Genomic DNA, 21,689 nt, shown 5'->3' with positions numbered 1-21,689 from the left:
AGAGAGAGAGAGAGAGAGAGAGAGAGAGAGACAGACTCTGATCCCAGACCTACATGTTGGGGCTTAAATATCACATCACAATATTTGAGGGGTACAGGGAGGACAATTACAATAACATAATAATATGTTCAAAAAAAGTTAGTAAATAAATAGTACGATTTTTTTTTTTTTTTAATATTTAAAGATAAAGGTCTGATCTGCACTGGATCTCTGGACAGTTGGGACATATGTCACTCTATCAATAATATCACTATGTATGTACAGCCCTGGTATAATATACAGACTCTATCAATAATATCACTATGTACAGTCCCCCTGGTATAATATACAGACTCTATCAATAATATCACTATGTATTAGGGGTGTAACGGTACACAAAAACCACGGTACGGTACGTACCTCCGTTTTGAAGTCGAGGTTCGGTACGGTTTTTGGTACAGTGGGGGAAAGTTTGGCTTTCCATGTTCCACTCAGGGGTGATGTAGTGTGCAGTAACTAATTGTACTTGTAGGGCTGTCAACGAATATTCTATATTGAAATTAATAAACGACTTGTAAAAAAAAAAAAAAAAAAAAAAATTATAATTATATTAGATTGTGAAAAAAACAGCCCCCGGTGAGCGGTCGTTAGTGGTTAACATACCGTTGTATTCGTTTGGTACACTACACAGCCATTCGGTACGGTACGGTCCACCCTGAAACTTGTTCGGTTCAGCACGGATACGTGTACCTTTACACCCCTACTATGTATGTATGTACAGCCCACCCTGGTATAATATACAGACTATATCAATAATATCACTATGTATGTATGTACAGTATGTACAGCCCACCCTGGTATAATATACAGACACTATCAAATCACTATGTAATAACGTCCAGCTTCTTTCTCGTTCTCCTCTTGGAAGCCATCTCCAGATTGCTGAGGTGGCTCAACATGCTGCTTCTCTTTGCTAGCTCCTCATAGAGGGGATGGGAGGGGGGGTTCTCCAGGATAGTGTCAAGCTTCTCCTCCTCCAGATTGTCCAGTTCAAATCCCTCTTAGGGATGGGCCTGAGTAATCGATTCATCTAGCTATGAGAAAAATCGATCTTAAATTATTAATAATTTTTATGAAAAAAAAGATTTTGTTTTTGTTTTTTAACATATTTGTTTCACATGTATGTGTAAGATTATAACTGTTTGTTGGTTTCCTTAAACATATACGTGAATGAACAAAATTAAGTAAAACAAAATAATAATAAAAAAAAATCAAATTTTTATTTATAATTTTTTTTTGTTATTTTTCCCTTTACGAGTAATACACGATCACTCGAGTATATAGCATGCGATCAAACGATCTGGATTTGTCTTAAAAATGCCCATCCCTAGTCCCTCTACGTAGCCAGCCTTCCAGCCTTTGTTTGAGCCCTGCAGTCTGAGACGTATGGTGGCCAGTTAGTAAGGTAATCCATCGATAATCCAGGCCACCAGGCCTTGGTACAACTGCCTCACCGAGAGCTTCTCTGCTCGCCGTAATGGCTGGATGATGGTGTTGAAGGCGCTGGAGAAACCAAAGAACATGATTCTCACTGTGCTGCGCGGCCTCTCCAGGTGGGTGTAGGCTCTGTGGAGCAGGTAGATGATGCTGGTCTCTCCAGGTGTGTGTGTGTAGGCTCTGTGGAGCAGGTAGATGATGCTGGTCTCTCCAGGTGTGTGTGTGTAGGCTCTGTGGAGCAGCAGGTAGATGATGCTGGTCTCTCCAGGTGTGTGTAGACTCTGTGGAGCAGGTAGATGATGCTGGTCTCTCCAGGTGTGTGTGTAGGCTCTGTGGAGCAGGTAGATGATGCTGGTCTCTCCAGGTGTGTGTGTAGACTGTGGAGCAGGTAGATGATGCTGGTCTCTCCAGGTGCGTGTGTAGGCTCTGTGGAGCAGGTAGATGATGCTGGTCTCTCCAGGTGTGTGTGTAGGCTCTGTGGAGCAGGTAGATGATGCTGGTCTCTCCAGGTGTGTGTGTAGGCTCTGTGGAGCAGGTAGATGATGCTGGTCTCTCCAGGTGCGTGTGTAGGCTCTGTGGAGCAGGTAGATGATGCTGGTCTCTCCAGGTGTGTGTGTAGGCTCTGTGGAGCAGGTAGATGATGCTGGTCTCTCCAGGTGTGTGTGTGTGTAGGCTCTGTGGAGCAGGTAGATGATGCTGGTCTCTCCAGGTGTGTGTGTAGGCTCTGTGGAGCAGGTAGATGATGCTGGTCTCTCCAGGTGTGTGTGTGTAGGCTCTGTGGAGCAGCAGGTAGATGATGCTGGTCTCTCCAGGTGTGTGTAGACTCTGTGGAGCAGGTAGATGATGCTGGTCTCTCCAGGTGTGTGTGTAGGCTCTGTGGAGCAGGTAGATGATGCTGGTCTCTCCAGGTGTGTGTGTAGGCTCTGTGGAGCAGGTAGATGATGCTGGTCTCTCCAGGTGTGTGTGTAGGCTCTGTGGAGCAGGTAGATGATGCTGGTCTCTCCAGGTGTGTGTGTAGACTCTGTGTAGCAGGTAGATGATGCTGGTCTCTCCAGGTGTGTGTGTGTGTAGGCTCTGTGGAGCAGGTAGATGATGCTGGTCTCTCCAGGTGTGTGTAGGCTCTGTGGAGCAGGTAGATGATGCTGGTCTCTCCAGGTGTGTGTGTAGAGACTCTGTGGAGCAGGTAGATGATGCTGGTCTCTCCAGGTGTGTGTGTAGAGACTCTGTGGAGCAGGTAGATGATGCTGGTCTCTCCAGGTGTGTGTGTGTAGACTCTGTGGAGCAGGTAGATGATGCTGGTCTCTCCAGGTGTGTGTGTAGATTCTGTGGAGGATGTACAGTAGATGATGCTGGTCTCTCCAGGTGTGTGTGTAGACTCTGTGGAGCAGGTAGATGATGCTGGTCTCTCCAGGTGTGTGTGTAGATTCTGTGGAGGATGTACAGTAGATGATGCTGGTCTCTCCAGGTGTGTGTGTAGACTCTGTGGAGCAGGTAGATGATGCTGGTCTCTCCAGGTGTGTGTGTAGACTCTGTGGAGCAGGTAGATGGTGCTGGTCTCTCCAGGTGTGTGTGTAGATTCTGTGGAGGATGTACAGTAGATGATGCTGGTCTCTCCAGGTGTGTGTGTAGACTCTGTGGAGCAGGTAGATGATGATGGCCTCTCCAGGTGTGTGTAGAGACTCTGTGGAGGATGTACAGTAGATGATGCTGGTCTCTCCAGGTGTGTGTGTGTAGGCTCTGTGGAGCAGGTAGATGATGATGGCCTCTCCAGGTGTGTGTAGAGACTCTGTGGAGGATGTACAGTAGATGATGCTGGTCTCTCCAGGTGTGTGTGTAGGCTCTGTGGAGCAGGTAGATGATGATGGCCTCTCCAGGTGTGTGTATGTGTAGGCTCTGTGGAGCAGGTAGATGAGGGCGTCCGCCACCCCGATGTTTGCCTGCCTGGTATGCAAACTGCAGGGGGTCCATGGAGTCACCAGCCTCTGTGGTCTGCATCATGTCATGGGACATCAGAGAAACTGGTCTGTGGTCATTGAGGGCGCTTGGCGTGCGTCGCTTGAAGGAAGTATTCCAGAGCTCGGGCACCTTCCTCAGCCTGTGTGTGTGTGAGACTGTGTGTGTGTGTGAGACTGTGTGTGTGTGTGTGTGTGTGTGTGTGCGTGTGTGTGTGTGTGTGTGTGCACGCGTGCGTGCGCTAGGACTGAGGTGATTCATGGAGGAGTTTTAGAAGCTTTAATGTCTCACTGTCTTCTTACCTTAGCTTCATCAGATGAATCGCTGATTGCTTCTGCATGGGCTTATGTGTAAGTAAGGGGGGATGTCTGTGTGTGTGTGTGTATTTGAGAGAGAGAAAGTTAGGTGTGTGTGTGTGTGTGTGTGTGTGTGTGTGTGTGTGTGTGTGTGTGTGTGTGTGTGTGTGTGTGTGTGTGTGTGTGTGTGTGTGTGTGTGTGTGTGTGTGTGTGTGTGTGTGTGTGTGTGTGTGTGTGTGTGTGTGTGTGTGTGTGTGTGTGTGTGTGTGTGTGTGTGTGTGTGTGTGTGTGTGGTGGGGGCCTGCGAGACATGTATAAGTGCTAGGTGTGTGTGTAGTGTAGGCTTGAGAGGCAGCTGCTGCACTGTGAACCTCATTATTGAGAGTGCCAGTCTCTTTAGAGCACCTATAGGAGTGTGTGTGTGTGTAGTGTAGAATCAGCTCTAAGATGGAACTGATAGATAGAGCAGTCTTAATACAGTATATAGTACCATATGGCTGGGGGGGTGGGCCTGGAGCGGAGGGGTGGTTGCTGTTCGCAGAGGTATCCATCCTGGCTCCACACTCAGGCCCCTGTGGCTGTTTCTTAGGGACATGTTATTATTCTGTTACTGTTTTTAACTGCGACCAGCAGCTCTATAGGGAGGTGTAGTGGTTACGTCATTGCTGTTTCTCCCGCGCGGTCCACCCCGCTTGAAATCGCGATGGACCCATTTCTAAAATCGTCTTGTTTAAAACAAATAAAGCATGAACATTGGCACGGTGTACCCGTCTGTGTGTATTCATCCACAATCTATAGCTCAACGTGAACAAATTCACAATTAATCGTAAAGGTAACAAAATAACAACGTTTATGTTTCTGTTCACTGAGGAACTACACTTCACTCTGGCGCTGCTGATTTTATTTTATTTTATTTTATTTTATTACGGATCCCCATTAGCTGGTGCCATAGCAACCAGCTAGTCTTCCTGGGGTCCACACTGACTGACGTTAACGTTAGCTTGGTATCAGCGCAACTGTCGATGGCCGTGATGTGTATTAGGCGACAGCATTGAACGACAGGCGTACTACTGGTAAGTGTAGTTATTTTTTTACGACAAATTAAACAACCTTATAACTAACTTTATTTCAACCAAAAATGCTTAAAGGGGAACTATTTTACAATTTCTTTCACTATTTGGGCACTTTTACACAATTCCTGTGAGTCTATGGAACACCTCTGTACGTTTAAAAAAAAAATGTATTCATTGTTTTGTATTTCTAATCAAGTACTCAAAAACAGCATTTTTCTACCTCAAGATCTTAAGCCGTTTTGAGGCTGGGCTCCAACCACTGTGTGGCCTGGTGCCAACTGCCACACCAACTGCACATTATTATGCAGCTGAGAAATCTCTGACATCACAGATATGCACATTTTCAGATGACTCAGTTCAGTGAGGGTGAATATTGTGAGAGGAGAATTGGAAGAATGCGCCAATATGAGAATTAGAGACATAGATCCTATTAATATAAGTCCACATAGCTAGGAAACAATGCTAAACACTGAAAAAGGCCATTTATAAGAAAGTTCCCCTTTAAACAATAATGTTAGTGATAGAAGGGAACTCATTTTGTGCAAAAATGGAAAGCTTGCCAATGTTCATGAGGCAGAATTATTACAATAGCCGATGATACATTTTCCACGGTTCACACACGGTCCTTGAAGTGCTTAAAGTGCTTGATTTTTTACAAAATAAAGTCGAGGTCTGGAATTCCTTGAAACAGCCCATTTTTTAACAATGTGCTTAAAAACTTGTTGAAATTCAAATCAACCATTTGTGTTGAAAGTTTTGTGCATCCATGATACAATTGTTCTGAATTAAGAAATAATTATTTTTTATTCAAAGTGTAACTAATTGTCACTCGGTCGGTTGGTCTACAAAATGTCCCACCCTGTAGCAGCCACCGTTTTTACCCTAGAAGGCTGAGATTTTGCATGGAGGTCAAGTGTGTGTGTGTGTGTGAAGGTGTTTGTGGGTTCATGCCTAACATGTTTGGCTAAAAGGGGGCATGGCAACGGGAGGGGCCTATCGTAAAACGGCGCATTACTAACCTGGCCAATTCTTGTGGAAAGCTTGACACACACACACACACACACACACGCACACGCACACGCACACACACACACACACACAAAGCCACACTCCCTTGTGTGTGTGTGTATGAATGCATGCATGTACACGGCCGCAGCTATTGCAAATTCATGCAGGGACGGAGAGGAGAGGGGAGGAGGAGAGGGGGAGAGGGGGTGGGCAGAAGAACAATGGATGTGAGGGAGGAGGAGAGAGATGAGGGGAGGGAAGAGGATGAGAGATGAGGGGAGAAGGAGGAGCTGGGGGAGAGAGAGGCGACGAGGAGAGTGATGGTAAAAGAGATTCAGAGTGGAACTGGCAGGAGAGGAGAGGAGAAGGAAGGAAGGAGAGGAGCAGAGGAGAAGGAAGGAAGGAAGGAAGGAGAGAAGCAGAGGAGAAGGAAGGTAGGAGAGGAGCAGAGGAGAAGGAAGGAGAGGAGCAGAGGAGAAGGAAGGAGAGTAGCAGATAAGGAGGAAGGTAGGAGAGGAGCAGAGCAGAGGAGATACCCGCCATGGGTACCACTTCCTGGCAACCCGGCAACCTGGTCCCCAAGCGGGAATCGAACCCAGGACCTTCTTAATGCTGTGAGGTGATAGTGTTAACCACTACACCACCGTACCGCCTTTTGGTGCAGAAATCTGTAATAGAACCAACACCGAAACACTGACCGTGAAACACTGCTCTTCACAGCTGCCTTTCAGAATGTCACCTAACTAGCGCAGTGTTTTGACAGGCATTGTTACTGTACAATGTACATCCCACACCACAATATCTCTTACGTCTGATTGATTGATTGATTGAAAACTTTATTAACAGATTGCAGAATGGGTACAATACAGTACAGCTCAATACACACAATTGTTAAGGGGATGCAGACCAGAGAAAGACTTTCGTCTTGTTTCCACCAGGGTCCCCCATTTTCAATTCATCAGGACATATATGACATACATGACATACAGATAGATACAGTAAGGACATCGAAGTGTAGCCCACAGTACAACCTGGTCTAACTCTTTTTGTTATGTCTCTGGCCGGACGGGTTGAGTCAAATGTTTGTGTAAAAGAAACAACTCGTTTCGCTAACAGGGATTCGACAGAGAGTTAAAGGGGCACTCCACCGAAAAAACAATGCTGATTTATTTTGCACATAATCTCACGCATATCCCAAGGCTCTAAACTGCTTTCGCACACATTTATTTAGTAAGACAGTTATCGAGAGTTAATGAGTTTAAATACGGCCACCGGTGATGTCATCAGAGGACACTGAATCCTTGTGTTGTGTGTTAATTACAGCTCAATGAAATGATGTCGATGGAAAAATAGCAAACCCTATTGCAATACACATTTCATTGAGCTGTAATAAACGCAACACATGGATTCAGTGGCCTCTGATGACATCACTGGTGGCCGTATTCAAAATCATTAACTCAATAACTGTCAAACTAAATTAATGTGTGCAAAATAGTTTAGAGCCTTGGGATATCCTTGAGATTATGGGCAAAATGGCCTTGACAAGTAACGGTATAGAGTTGATGCAATGTTTTGAAACGTCCAAGGGGGTTCGACACTAGTAGCTCCTGTGCAGTGAGGAGGAAGGAGGGTGTGTGGGAAGGGGGAGGGAGCCATCATCAAGCATTAGGATGTCGTCATCACAAACGTTCCTGGAGGCTATCTAGTGACAGTAGCTCAGGAAGTAGAGCGGTCGTCTGGTAATCGGAACGTTTCCGGTTAGATTCCGATTCCGGCTCCTACTGGGAGTGTGGACACTTGAGCAAGACGCAGGTTGGCACCTTGCATGGTCACCTCACCTCCACCTCCAAGTTTTTTCCGTTTGCTATGTTGTTTCACTAAGTTCACACATTTCCACCATCAGTGGTGTAACGTTCAGAATGAATGCTTTTGTTCCCAGAAATAAGCGAGCTTGGTCGGTTAGCAGCAGCTGTTAGCTCGCTAGTTGGATTATCTCACATTCGTTGGACAAACCATATGTTACATTCACTTAACATTTTCACACTTTTCACACTTATTACTGTACATTATACTGTATATTTCTGTATATTTTTGGCTGGATAGTTGTATATTTATGTATATACTGTACATACCAGAATGTAGATCCCGGACCGTATTTTATTCTTTATTCTATTTTATTCTTATTTTTAATATACTATTATATTCTTATTCCTATTTTAGTCCTATTGACTACCTAAATGTTTATTGTTGTTCAATGTGAGCGATCTGTAGTGCCAAATTTCCCTCGCGATTATTAAAGGATTTCTATTCTATTCTATTAATGTGGAAGCTCAGACATTTCAATTAACTTTCGGAATGAATGCTTTTGTTCCTGGAAATAACGTTAGCTTGCTGCGCAAATATCTAGCTGTTGTTCGATTATGTCACGTTCGCCATTAACTAAAAACAAAATAATATGTTTAATGGACAGCACCTACAATGCACAGTTGCAGACCAGCCGCCACATTCAGGTGATCTCGTCCTCACTGTTCTTTCCCTGTGTTGCGTTTCTTGTTTGTTGTTTTCTTTGCATTTTGAACGGTTAAAAGTGCTTTTTTTTCTCTGTCCTTTTTGCTTCACAACACTTCCGAATGAGTTGCAGTAGTCGTCGTTTCTCCCTCACAAGAAAACCGTAGTCCTTAAAACCGGATCCAGTAGTAGCCTCATCTTTCCTTCCGTCTGATTGATTTGACTGACTTTATTTGACATTTCCTCCTTAAAAAATATGGGCCGCTCCGCCAGATAGAGCAGTCTCGTACAATAAAACACAGAGGAGGTCAGGATAAGACAATAAAGCCCCGAGGCTTATCTCTCCATGACGGTTCTTTAAGGGAGTGCAGAGAGTTGTCATGTGAAACCCACCCCACTCACAACCTCACCGCCTCAGTGTTCCTAAAAGCTGCAGGGAAAACCCTGGAATTCAAAATAAAAACACTTCTTGCTACCGAAACACTTCACAGAATACTTTGTTTAAGACCGAGTTGTTGTCTGTATTTAGGTAATGAAATGTAATGTGTAATGTAAAATAACGGAACACTGCAACAGTATCTTTGATGTCCCATGAGGGTTGGGCATCAGTCAATCAATCTTATATCCATATATATGAATTATAAATACATTATAAAGTAATTTATTGATTACAATAATATACACAGAAACATATTAGGATGACACAATGGTACATTGTGAAAGGTATTGTCAACAGTTACTGTAGTTAACATACTTATTTGTTCTTCACGTGGAATGTCTTGCTGACACTATGGATGTGTACGATAAAGGCAAAATAGACACAAATTATGGTCAAACATAGTTGCTAAAGCAATACAAATGACTTATTATTATTATTAGCCTGTTGTTATTGTTATTATTAATATTGTAATTATTGTATATAGCGCCTTTCAGGAAACCCAAGGAGCTTAATAGAGGAGGGGGACACACTAAGGGGAAGGAAATCAGAGGAACAATTGGGTAAAAAGAGTCATTGATACATTTGGTGAAGATTTAAGTTGTGATGAGTCCAGGGATGTAGCATTGTGGATGTTTGGAGGGAGGGAGTGTTGTTGTTGTTATTATTATTATTATTATTATTATTATTATTATTATTATTATTATTATTATTATTATTATTATTATTATTATTATTATTATTATTATTCATCACCATCATCTCTCTCTCTCTCTCTCCCTCCCTCAGGATGACAGTTCAGTGAGCAGCGAGGAGGAGCTAGAGATGAGTGAGCCCACATGGCTAGCGGCTGACCCGGGAGCAGCCTCGGACGGGAGCCCCCCCAGCCGCGGGGAGCGAGGAGAGAGGATGCTCAGCCCTCAGAACACGCACGGCAAGGAGGACGACGGTAAGGAGGAGGACTATAGCGTCAGGGTCCGGACACATGTCGCCTGTGTCGAGTGATGCCTATCTTCTAGTGAGCTGGTGTCTATTTTCAGGGGTCGCTGAGACAGGTTGTGCCCGACGTTGCTAAGCAACCAACATCTACTACTTTTCAGAAGGGTGTCATCAGTTACATTATCTCAGGGGGTGGCATGTGTATGAGCCCACAAACTACTGTACCATCACACCTAGCACCAAATTTTATACCCAATGGTAACAATAGGATAACTATAGGCCTGACTGTAAAGACACATACTGTAGTTTCTCAAGCAAATGCACTATTTTTGTCTTGTGTTCCTAGTTATTGTGGTGGGAACACAGACTTTCTAAATATTTATAGTCATTTGAATCTTTGTATTTTTATAGTTATCGGTATAGTAGTCGTGCTACAGTACGTGTGATGGGGACTTTGTTCTCAGGAGGAGTGTTGCTCTCTCTCTCTCTCTCTCTCTCTCTCTCTCTCTCTCTCTCTCTCTCTCTGTGCTCTTGTCACTTCCTCCCTTTCTCCCTCACTCCATCCCACACCTCCTGTCTTTCTTCCCCTCCCTCCTCCTCTAGCTTTCTACCTCTCACCCCCCTCTCCCCCCCCCCCCCCCCTCTCTCAAAGTGATTTAAATGAAGTGGCTTCCAGTTATGAAAAGCTGATGCTTTGAAGACAGTCATGTGTGTGTCCGGCTGCAAAGATTCAGCAATTACTGCCACTTTACTGTCCTGGGAACTAGAGCTAAATACTGTGTGTGCGTGTGTGTGTGTGGGTGGGTGTGTGTGTGTGTGGGTGGGTGTAGCGGTGGGGTGTGTGTGTGTGGGTGGGTGTGTGTGTGTGTGTGTGTGTGTGTGTGTGTGTGTGTGTGTGTGTGTGTGTGTGTGTGTGTGTGTGTGTGTGTGTGTGTGTGTGTGTGTGTGTGTGTGTGTGTGTGTGTGTGTGTGTGTGTGTGTGTGTGTGCAGACATTGCTCTGCTGTGAACTTGAGTCATATACCTTGTGTGTGTGTGTGTGTGTGTGTGTGTGTGTGTGTGTGTGTGTGTGTGTGTGTGTGTGTGTGTGTGTGTGTGTGTGTGTGTGTGTGTGTGTGTGTGTGTGTGTGTGTGTGTGTGTGTGTGTGTGTGTGTGTGTGTGTGTGTGTATAAATATGTGTGTGTATTGTGTAGACCTTGCTGTGGTGTGAGCTAGAGTCATATACTTGGTGTGTGTGTCAGTCATGTGCACACACAAGCCATTAGTGAGCGTAGCTATCAGAGAGGGCAAGCCCAGCTGTGTGTGTGTGTGTGGTGTGTGTGTGTGTGTGTGTGTGTGTGTGTGTGTGTGTGTGTGTGTGTGTGTGTGTGTGTGTGTGTGTGTGTGTGTGTGTGCGTGTGTGTGTGTGTGTGTGTGTGTGTGTGTGTGTGTGTGTGTGTGTGTGTGTGTGTGTGTGTGTGTGTGTGTGTGTGTGTGTGTGTGTGTGTGTGTGTGTGTGTGTGTGTGTGTGTGTGTGTGTGTGTGTGTAAGCTGATGTGAGTGGAGTGGAAGGGCCAGTGCCAGGCGAGAGGAGATGCTCCAACCAATCTGGATCAAGCTCTCTCTCTCTCTATCTTTCTCTCTATCTTTTCCTCTCTATCTTTCTTTCTAACTCTCTCACTCTCTCTTCTCTATCTCTCTATGTCACTCTCTTTCCCCTCTCTCTTCCATCTCAGTTCATCCCTCTCGTATCCGTCTTACCGTTCTTACTATATCTGCCCACCCCCCACCCACCCTCTCTTTCTACTACTTCTCTCTTCTGCTTCCTCTTCCGTCCTGCTGCCACTTCATGTTGTTACTTGAAGGGGGTGAGTTGTAGAGGGGGACGGAGAGTAACAGGGACAGGAGAGGAGGAGAGAGATGAGGGGAGGGAAGAGGAGGGGAGAAGGAGGAGCTGGAGGGGAGAGAGGCGACGGGGAAGAGGGATGGTACAAGATGTTCAGAGTAGTGATGCACCGATGTGAAAATTGTGGCCGATACCGATAACCGATATTAATATTGCTGTTCTGGCCGATACCGATATTTACCGATGTCGATATCTCTGTATAGAAAACACTTTTTTATGAGCTATTTTCCAAAACGCATAATTTTTTTACTTTTGTAACTTATTTTCAGAAATGACTGATATTTTGAAACTATTTAAGGCCAAAACATGTAAAAAAAAAAAAAAAAAAAAAAAAATTTTTAATATTGGCCCTATCTTGATATCGGTCCGATACCGATGTGTAAAAAAACGGCCATATCGGCCGATATTATATCGGCGGCCGATATATCGTGCATCACTAGTTCAGAGTGAAGGAAGGAGGGGAGCAGAGGAGAAGGAAGGAGAGGAGCAGAGGAGAGGAGCAGAAGAAAAGGGAGGAGAGAAGGAAGGAGAGGAGGAGGAGAAGGAAGGAGGCGCTAGGAGAAGGGAGGAGAAGGAAGGAGAGGAGAAGGAGCACCACAAGCTAAGCTATACCTCACCATTTCTACACTGTACTGTACCTGCACTGTATATACTGTACATACTCTATATAGGTATATTGAACATCTTTGTTGTTTACACTTGTTTGCGTACTTGACTTTCTTTTTATACTTCTATTATACTTATTTTATACTATCTTGTTATTATCTAGCACACTCTCAGGAGCAAAACAGAAAGAAGCATTTCATGCAAAGTATTCTGTATTTCTGTATGACAACTAATAAAGAAACTTGCAACTTGAACTTGAGAAGGGAGGAGAGGTAATGTGGAGATGAAAGAAGAGAGAGTAATGGGTGGAATGCAAGTTGGAGGGATGGAGCAAACGAGGGATGGAGAGAGAGAAAGAGAAAAGGGAGATAACTCATACTGGAGAGATACTGTCTACAGGTGGTTTCAAATTGACAACATAAACATTCTAAATGGACACAAATGTTATTCCTGTAGCAAGGTTTTGCTAATATCAATAATTAACTTGACAGGAAATACACTTGGGTCAAAATGGTTACTTAGCAACATAATTCCAGTGAAACCGTCTATGCGGAAGGATACATGGATGGATGGATGGGGCAATAGGTGGTGGTAGGAGGTAGTGTGTGTGCTAGGTCCTGTCGTGTGTGTGTGTGTGTGTGTGTGTGTGTGTGTGTGTGTGTGTGTGTGTGTGTGTGTGTGTGTGTGTGTGTGTGTGTGTGTGTGTGTGTGTGTGTGTGTGTGTGTGTGTGTGTGTGTGTGTGTGTGTGTGTGTGTGTGTGTGTGTGTGTGTGTGGGTGGGTGGGTGGGTGGGTGGGTGGGTGGGTGGGTGGATGTGAAACCAGAGTGATTTGGCCTTACCAACGATGTTTTTGCTAACATACCAAATACACCGGACGTTGTTTTTGTTGACACCAGCCACAGGGAGGTGCTGGTCATAGAAGTAGGCTGTACCTTTGATCTGTACATGGACCAGGCCTTCCGGGACAAGTATATCAAATACCAACCACTGCTGACCTTGGGTATAAGTGTAGATATAGTGTACTTGTGTTCGGAAGTCTTGGCCATGTACACAAATGCACCATGACCGGTCTGAGAATTGCTGCAATGTCTAAAAGAAAAGCCAAACAAATTGCCAAATATTGCTCTGTCTCAGCTATTATTGGCAGCTTAGCCACGTGGAGAAGGAGGTGCTATGTGTACCCTTAAGTGTTCAGTGCTGCTTGGCCCCGATACATTTGATTCCCTGTTTATGTAATATAATTTGTGGAACCAAATAAAGTATTAAAATGTGTGTGTGTCCAGGTAGGAGGTAGTGTGTGTGTATTTGTGTGTGTGTGTGTGTGTGTGTGTGTGTCCACTCTTCAGGTAGAAGGTAGTGTGTCCTAGTTCCTGTCATTTGTGTGTGTCTGTGTGTGTGCGTGTATGCTAGGTCTTGTCATTGAAAGGTCACATTATGGGACCCAGTGGAGTGGGATAAAAGCGCCCACTAAATGCCACAACACTGAGCCAGAGACAGGAGACTACTGGACCTTCCTTGTAGAGTCACCCTCCATGCTCCACTAAGTAACGCTACTCTGCTTTTAGATAGAAGATAGAATTGACAAGGATTGATAGATAGAGAGATGGAGACCTTAGCGGCGTTTGTGCTTCTTGTTTTTGTCTAAGAGTCTGTCGTGGGTGATCTCCTAACTGGTAAGATGTCAATAAGTTGAACAGTTGAACACACACACACACACACACACATCCTTGTGCGCTCAAACAGACTCTCGCTTACTGTCCCTCTTGTCACGCAGACACACACTTTCTCTGACGGTGCTCATTTATACTTTCTCTGTCTCTTTCTCTCGCTCTCCTTCCCCACCTACACTCACTATCTATTTATCTGCATGCATGTGCACACACACACACACACACACACACACACACACACACACACACACACACACACACACACACACACACACACACACACACACACACACACACACACACACACACACACACACACACACAGACATGTGAGCAGGTAATAATGCTCTGAGATATGTAAAGAGGAAAGCTCTTATTGTATTATAGCCATTAGTACAGTCTGCCTTCTGCACAGATGCTGTATATAGATAGATTATCAGCCGTTGGTCTAGCAAAGGAAGGGCCCTTTCTGTGTTGGTGTTGCAGCATAGCATCTGACCCTCACGCCGATCACAGCTAGATATGGTCCATTTAAATGTCCAGCCTGCCCTCAGCCTTGCCCTACACTAAGATGCCGCCTCACTGCTTACATGTGTTGGTATGGCTACCTCCTCCTCCTCCTCCCAGCCTCCTCCACCGACCTCCTCCTCCACCTGACCTCCTCCTCCCAGCCTCCTCCACCTACCTCCTCATCCACTTACCTCCTCCTCCTCCTCCTCCCAGCCTCCTCCCCTGACCTCCTCCTCCCAGCCTCCTCCACCTACCTCCTCCACCGACCTCCTCCTCCACCTGACCTCCTCCTCCCAGCCTCCTCCACCTACCTCCTCCTCCCAGCCTCCTCCACTGACCTCCTCCTCCCAGCCTCCTCCTCTGACCTCCTCCTCCCAGCCTCCTCCACCTACCTCCTCCTCCCAGCCTCCTCCTCTGACCTCCTCCTCCCAGCCTCCTCCACCTACCTCCTCCTCCCAGCCTCCTCCACTGACCTCCTCCTCCCAGCCTCCTCCACCTACCTCCTCCTCCCAGCCTCCTCCACTGACCTCCTCCTCCCAGCCTCCTCCACCTACCTCCTCCTCCCAGCCTCCTCCACTGACCTCCTCCTCCCAGCCTCCTCCACCTACCTCCTCCTCCCCAGCCTCCTCCACTGACCTCCTCCTCCCAGCCTCCTCCACCTACCTCCTCCTCCCAGCCTCCTCCACCTACCTCCTCCTCCCCAGCCTCCTCCTCCTCCCAGCCTCCTCCCAGCCTCCTCCACCTACCTCCTCCTCCCAGCCTCCTCCACCTACCTCCTCCTCCCAGCCTCCTCCACCTACCTCCTCCTCCCAGCCTCCTCCACCTACCTCCTCCTCCCCAGCCTCCTCCTCCTCCCAGCCTCCTCCCAGCCTCCTCCACTGACCTCCTCCTCCCCAGCCTCCTCCACCTACCTCCTCCTCCCAGCCTCCTCCACCTACCTCCTCCTCCCCAGCCTCCTCCTCCTCCCAGCCTCCTCCCAGCCTCCTCCACTGACCTCCTCCTCCCCAGCCTCCTCCACTGACCTCCTCCTCCCAGCCTCCTCCACCGACCTCCTCCTCCTCCCCAGCCTCCTCCACTGACCTCCTCCTCCCAGCCTCCTCCACCGGCCTCCTCCTCCTCCCAGCCTCCTCCACTGACCTCCTCCTCCCCAGCCTCCTCCTCCTCCCAGCCTCCTCCACCTACCTCCTCCTCCACTGACCTCCTCCTCCCAGCCTCCTCCACCTACCCCCCCCCCCCCCCCCTGCTGTCATGTAATGGCAAAGCTACTGTATCTCCTCATCTACCTCCTTCTCCGTCTGCTCATCTATTTAATGCTCTGTAATATCATGTGTCGATGGCTGATGAGAATTGCCTCTCTTTTGCATCATACTGTACGTGTTCTGTTGCATCATCTATCGGTATGTTCTACTATCATCATGTGTTATAATCTGCTCGGTCTGTTCTGTATAAACTCTTGTTATCCATTCTTAAATAGCACGCTCCTTGGAAGTGTGATTAGTGCTTGCTTGGTTATGCAGGGAGCATCGTGAAGAGCTGACCCATTAATTAATGCCGAGCACGACTGTACTGTACTACCATCGTGTCGCAGTAAATGTAAAATGAGATGGAAAGGCGGTCGGATGGCGTAGCGGAGATTGCGCTCGTCACCAATGCAAGAGGCTGCGGCCTCGACTCCCGGAGTCAGCATTGCCCTGCGGCTTGGGCCGATCGTCATACTAACTCGTTTGGCTGAGTTAGCTGGAGGGAAGTCGAGGGTGGTGATCTGGCGTTGTGGACAGCGACGCCTACAGGTCAGGTCTGGGCGCCTGCACAGCGAAAGGCAGGAAATGGTGAAGGCAGCGTGACCTCCCACGCGTTACGCTTCACCAATGAGAGTCCTCACTGCCAGGTGGAAAGAGAGCCACTGGCTGTCTCCACATGTGTCGGAGGAAGCGTGTGGTTGACTTCAGGGTTCCCTTGTACTGACCAGTAGGGGGAACATGCGCACAACGACCAGGTAGGGGAGGGGGGGAATTGGCATAACGACTCAATTGGGACGGGGAGAAAAGAAATAGAAAATCAGGCGGAGAAAAAGAGGATTAAAAAGAAATAATAATAATGAGATGGAAATATTATTTATTGTCTCACTTAGATGAACTTCATACGTCGTCCAAACTGACTACTTGATAGATACAATAGGCATAAATAGCCAAATATGTGGCAGTTCCAAAATATTGCAAAAAATGTAATTAAATGAAACGATTAAATGCCTATTGCTATTGCTGTTTTGTACTTGTTTTAAAGCTGCGATGGACAGTTGAGTAATTTGAATGGTACTCATCTGGTTTGGAAACAGCAGGTTCTTGGAGCGCGCGGTGGAGTCAAGTGAAGCAGCAGCATATGAAAGGTTTACGGGAGGGCAGGGTACAGTAGAGAGGCTCCTCTGACAGACACATAGACAGCTAACCTTGACTGGGGCTGTCACTGTGGATTTATCCATCTGATGCTATAGGTCCTAACCTTGCACAGAGCAGAGCCCCCCAACGACTGCCTGGCTCACTTCCCTCGTTGGCCCTGTGTTAGTCTGACTGTCTGCCTGCCTGTCTGTCTGCCTACCTGTCTCTCTGCACAAGGGGGGGGGGGGGGGGGTAGCCTATAGCTCACTGTAAGGGCTGTGTGTGTGTGTCTGTGTGTGAGAGTATGTGAAGGTGTTGCACCTAGAACAGAGCTTAGCTCATGAACACACACACACACACACACACACACACAAAGGAGGATGTGCGCACAAGCACACACACAAACAAAGAGACACAGGCTGCAGCCGAGTCTACATTAGGTGTGTGTGTGTGTGTGTGTGTGTGTGTGTGTGTGTGTGTGTGTGTGTGTGTGTGTGTGTGTGTGTGTGTGTGTGTGTGTGTGTGTGTGTGTGTGTGTGTGTGTGTGTGTGTGTGTGTGTGTGTGTGTGTGTGTGTGTGTGTGTGTGTGTGTGTGTGTGTGTGTGTGTGTGTGTGTGTGTGTGTGTGTGCGTGCGTGTGTGTGTGTGTGAGCAGATGCTACTTCACGTGTGTATTGTGGTGTATGTATGTGAGCTGCACTCTAATCCACTCCATAGCACTCCCGACTATGAGGGTCCAGACCCAGTAGAAGTGGCCCCTTCACTGGCTCTCAATCCCGGCTAGAGAGACCCTCTGATTGTACCCCCACGCTCCAGAGGAATATATCCACCGACATCCATACCAGAGCCCCACGGCGGTGGCCAACCCCCATCAAAGAGGCTCCTCTCTGGGGGTAAGGCTGAGCCGAGGGCTGGGCTCTCTGGAGCTCTCACTTTGGAGACCAGGGTCAGCGATGGGGGGGGGGGGGATGACTTGGAGATGTAGGTGACACTCTCTGGCCCTCTCCACAGGGAACAGGCTAGAGAGAAGAGAGAGAAGAGAGAGATAGATGAATGGAGGGAGTGGGAGAGGGGGGCAAGGATGCAAAGGACAGAGAAAGGGAAATGCTGTAGGAGTAAATAGATGAAGGAGTAAAGAGAGAGAGAGAGATGGTGAAAGAGAAGAAGGAAAGAGTATAAGGAGGGAAAAGAGAAAGAAATGTCAGGAGAGGAAGGAAGAGAGAGAGAGAGAGAGAGAGAGAGAGAGAGAGAGAGAGAGAGAGAGAGAGAGTGAAATAAAGAAAGGGGTGACCCTATCCTGGTCTCGACATGTCTCCTGTGGTCTCTCCTCCACCTCTCTAGGATATATACAGTAAGAGATTATTATATATATATATATATATTAAAAGGCATTTAACAACTCTCTCTCTCCTTATCTCTTCTCTCCTGCTCTTTCTATCTCTCTCTCTTCCTCCTCTCTATCTCTCTCTTCCTCCTCTCTATCTCTCTCTCCCTCCCTCTCTATCTCTCTCTATCTCTGTACTTACTGTAAAAACTAAAAAGGCATACTATGAATGACAGCACGGCTTGTAGTTTATTTCAACGACTGACACACGACAAGTCAGTGTTCCAAAAAGGTGTGTGTGTGTGTGTGTGTGTGTGTGTGTGTGTGTGTGTGTGTGTGTGTGTGTGTGTGTGTGTGTGTGTGTGTGTGTGTGTGTGTGTGTGTGTGTGTGTGTGTGTGTGTGTGTGTGTGTGTGTGTGTGTGTGTGTGTGTGTGTGTGTGTGTGTGTGTGTGTGTGTGTGGATGTTTTACTATGGGCTGGGACCCTCAAGTGGGTAATGGACCCCCCCTACATTGTAAATGACAAAAGTACTACTATATTTTAATGAGCCAATATCATCAAATGTAACTCCTGATTGAAAAGGGTTTAATAAGGACCGCTCTTGTCAAGGTGATGCCCTTTATAATTGGATTTGGTTATATTATATCTAAATATCTTTATTTTATATATTGCACACACTATATTTCAAATTGGCATTCATCATTATTTCTTATATTCTCCAACGGTAGATGTAATTTTCCCTCCCGTGGCTGAATGGATGTAGTTGAAGGACTAGTTTGATTATCTTCGAGAGCGCCTCCTTCACGGCCCACACTCTCTCTGTGACGGACGGCCGCCTGGTGCATCAAGGCCGTGTGGATCATCTGCTCGGAGACGGGCAGAGGCAGAGCCCCTAGACATATAATGATGGAGAGAAATAGAATAATAATATTATTCCCATGGCTATTGATTGGAGGACATGTCCACATCCTGCCCAAAGCTACACAGATATTGCTTTGAAAGATTTGACCGCAGTAACACAGCGAGTGGAAACTCTACTGCATTAACACAGCGAGTGGAAACTCTACTGCATTAACACAGCGAGTGGAAACTCTACTGCATTAACACAGCTAGTGGAAACTCTACTGCATTAACACAGCTAGTGGAAACTCTACTGCATTAACACAGCTAGTGGAAACTCTACTGCATTAACACAGCTAGTGGAGACTCTACTGCATTAACACAGCTAGTGGAAACTCTACTGCATTAACACAGCGAGTGGAAACTCTACTGCATTAACACAGCTAGTGGAAACTCTACTGCATTAACACAGCTAGTGGAAACTCTACTGCATTAACACAGCTAGTGGAAACTCTACTGCATTAACACAGCTAGTGGAAACTCTACTGCATTAACACAGCTAGTGGAAACTCTACTGCATTAACACAGCTAGTGGAAACTCTACTGCATTAACACAGCTAGTGGAAACTCTACTGCATTAACACAGCTAGTGGAAACTCTACTGCATTAACACAGCTAGTGGAAACTCTACTGCATTAACACAGCTAGTGGAAACTCTACTGCATTAACACAGCTAGTGGAAACTCTACTGCATTAACACAGCTAGTGGAAACTCTACTGCATTAACACAGCGAGTGGAAACTCTACTGCATTAACACAGCTAGTGGAGACTCTACTGCATTAACACAGCTAGTGGAAACTCTACTGCATTAACACAGCTAGTGGAGACTCTACTGCATTAACACAGCTATAGTGGAAACTCTACTGCATTAACACAGCTATAGTGGAAACTCTACTGCATTAACACAGCTATAGTGGAAACTCTACTGCATTAACACAGCTATAGTGGAAACTCTACTGCATTAACACAGCTAGTGGAAACTCTACTGCATTAACACAGCGAGTGGAAACTCTACTGCATTAACACAGCTAGTGGAGACTCTACTGCATTAACACAGCTAGTGGAAACTCTACTGCATTAACACAGCTAGTGGAGACTCTACTGCATTAACACAGCTAGTGGAAACTCTACTGCATTAACACAGCTAGTGGAAACTCTACTGCATTAACACAGCTAGTGAACAACAATGGCAAACACAAGCAGATCCCCTGTCTCAGAAGTGGAGAGAAAAAAAACATGCACACACGCACGCACACACACACACACGCACACACACACACACACACACACACACACACACACACACACACACACACACACACACACACAGTGGTAAGCTTAAGTGAGAGTCGATGCCGTCTGTGTTCCTTGACAGCCAAGAGATGTCTCGATTGTGACTCATCTCTGAGGCTGCTGTGCTGTCGGGAAGCTGCTACTCCTGTCAATCTACTGCATTCGCTTCACCAGACAGTTTCTTAACGTATGGGTCGAGACCCAAATAATGTGCCCCCGGGCCTGTTTCTGCCGAGTTGTGATTTGAGCAATATCTTTTTGATTCATATTATCAGACCCCACACAGGGCAAAGACTACATTTCTCATTGGGTCCAACTGGACTGAGGGATGCCAGGCGCTAGCCCTATAGCAGTGTGTGTTCATCATCTCTCCTAGTGATGATCAGTGTACACCAGCTCAGTCTGAACAAAGTACGCTGCTGACTAGTAGCAGGTTAGTAACCTTTTCATCCCTGGCTGAAATATTATTATATTAATAATATTAATATTATATTACACATGAGTGTCGCCGTATTATTATCCCTGATTCTCAAGTGTTCTGGCTCTGAGCTGCTGCGTGAATGAATGGGGGACGTCTCATCCCGTTTATAACGACCTAGATAAGCCATTTATCCCTATTATGAGAAACCCAGATGATATACATGACTTGGGATGTCCCGTTATGAGTCAGGATCCTCGGGTATGCATGCAGCTTATCTGAAATAAGACCTTTAACCAGGATCTACCTTTAACCAGGATCCAAGCTGTTATCCAGGACACTGTATGCATGTAAATACCATCGGTCCGGGAGAGAACCTTATGGACTAGTAATGTTTATGTGTTAACATGACACTGTTCATACTTTTTGCACAATACTGCTGCACAATTGAACAGCCCTGCTACATATTCTATTCCACTGTATTTGTATTCTAATTTAGTGTATATACTTTACTACATCCTGCAGAATTGTACAGCCCTGTCCTATATTCTATTGTATTGTATTGTTCTATTTTATTCTAATTTAGTTAATATATTCCATTTTATTTTATTACATTTACATTTAGTAATTTAGCTGATGCTTTTATCCAGGGCAACTTACAAGTTCTGTACGACTGGTCATCAGGAAGGGCACAACTCTTATCAGCTGAGTAACAATGTTCATCAAAGTGTTGAGTGCTACAGTCATGTAGGTTAGTTTATTAGGACAAGTGCATGACAGTAAGGTTAGTTAGGGTAGGGTTAGATTTTAAAAATATATAAATAAAAATGTATTTCAGATAATGGTTGAAGAAGTGCGTCTTTAGTCGACGGCGAAAGATTGGACGGGTTTCGGCTGTCCTAACTGTGGTGGGCAGTTCGTTCCACCAATGTGGGGCAAGGACTGAGAAAAGGCGGCTTCTCCTTGATGTATAATGTATTCTACTTTAATTGTCTGTTAATAATGTCGATGCACCA

At 46.1% G+C, this 21,689-nt stretch overlaps 1 protein-coding gene across 1 annotated transcript in view; it reads left to right on the top strand.

Annotated features, from left to right (window-relative positions):
* The window catches only part of LOC311243944 (nucleolar protein 4-like), a gene marked incomplete at both ends in the record, with an annotated part of 300,165 nt that overhangs the window by 175,385 nt on the left and 103,091 nt on the right, over nt 1–21,689 (top strand). The window contains 1 exon segment of the mRNA XM_084333351.1: nt 9,541–9,700. Coding sequence (XP_084189477.1) covers nt 9,541–9,700 — 160 coding nt within the window.

The sequence above is a fragment of the Notolepis coatsorum genome (genome assembly GCF_963971535.1).
Source record: "Notolepis coatsorum genome assembly, chromosome: 17".
NCBI lineage: Eukaryota > Metazoa > Chordata > Actinopteri > Aulopiformes > Paralepididae > Notolepis > Notolepis coatsorum.
This window is presented reverse-complemented; position numbering and strand designations above follow the sequence as displayed.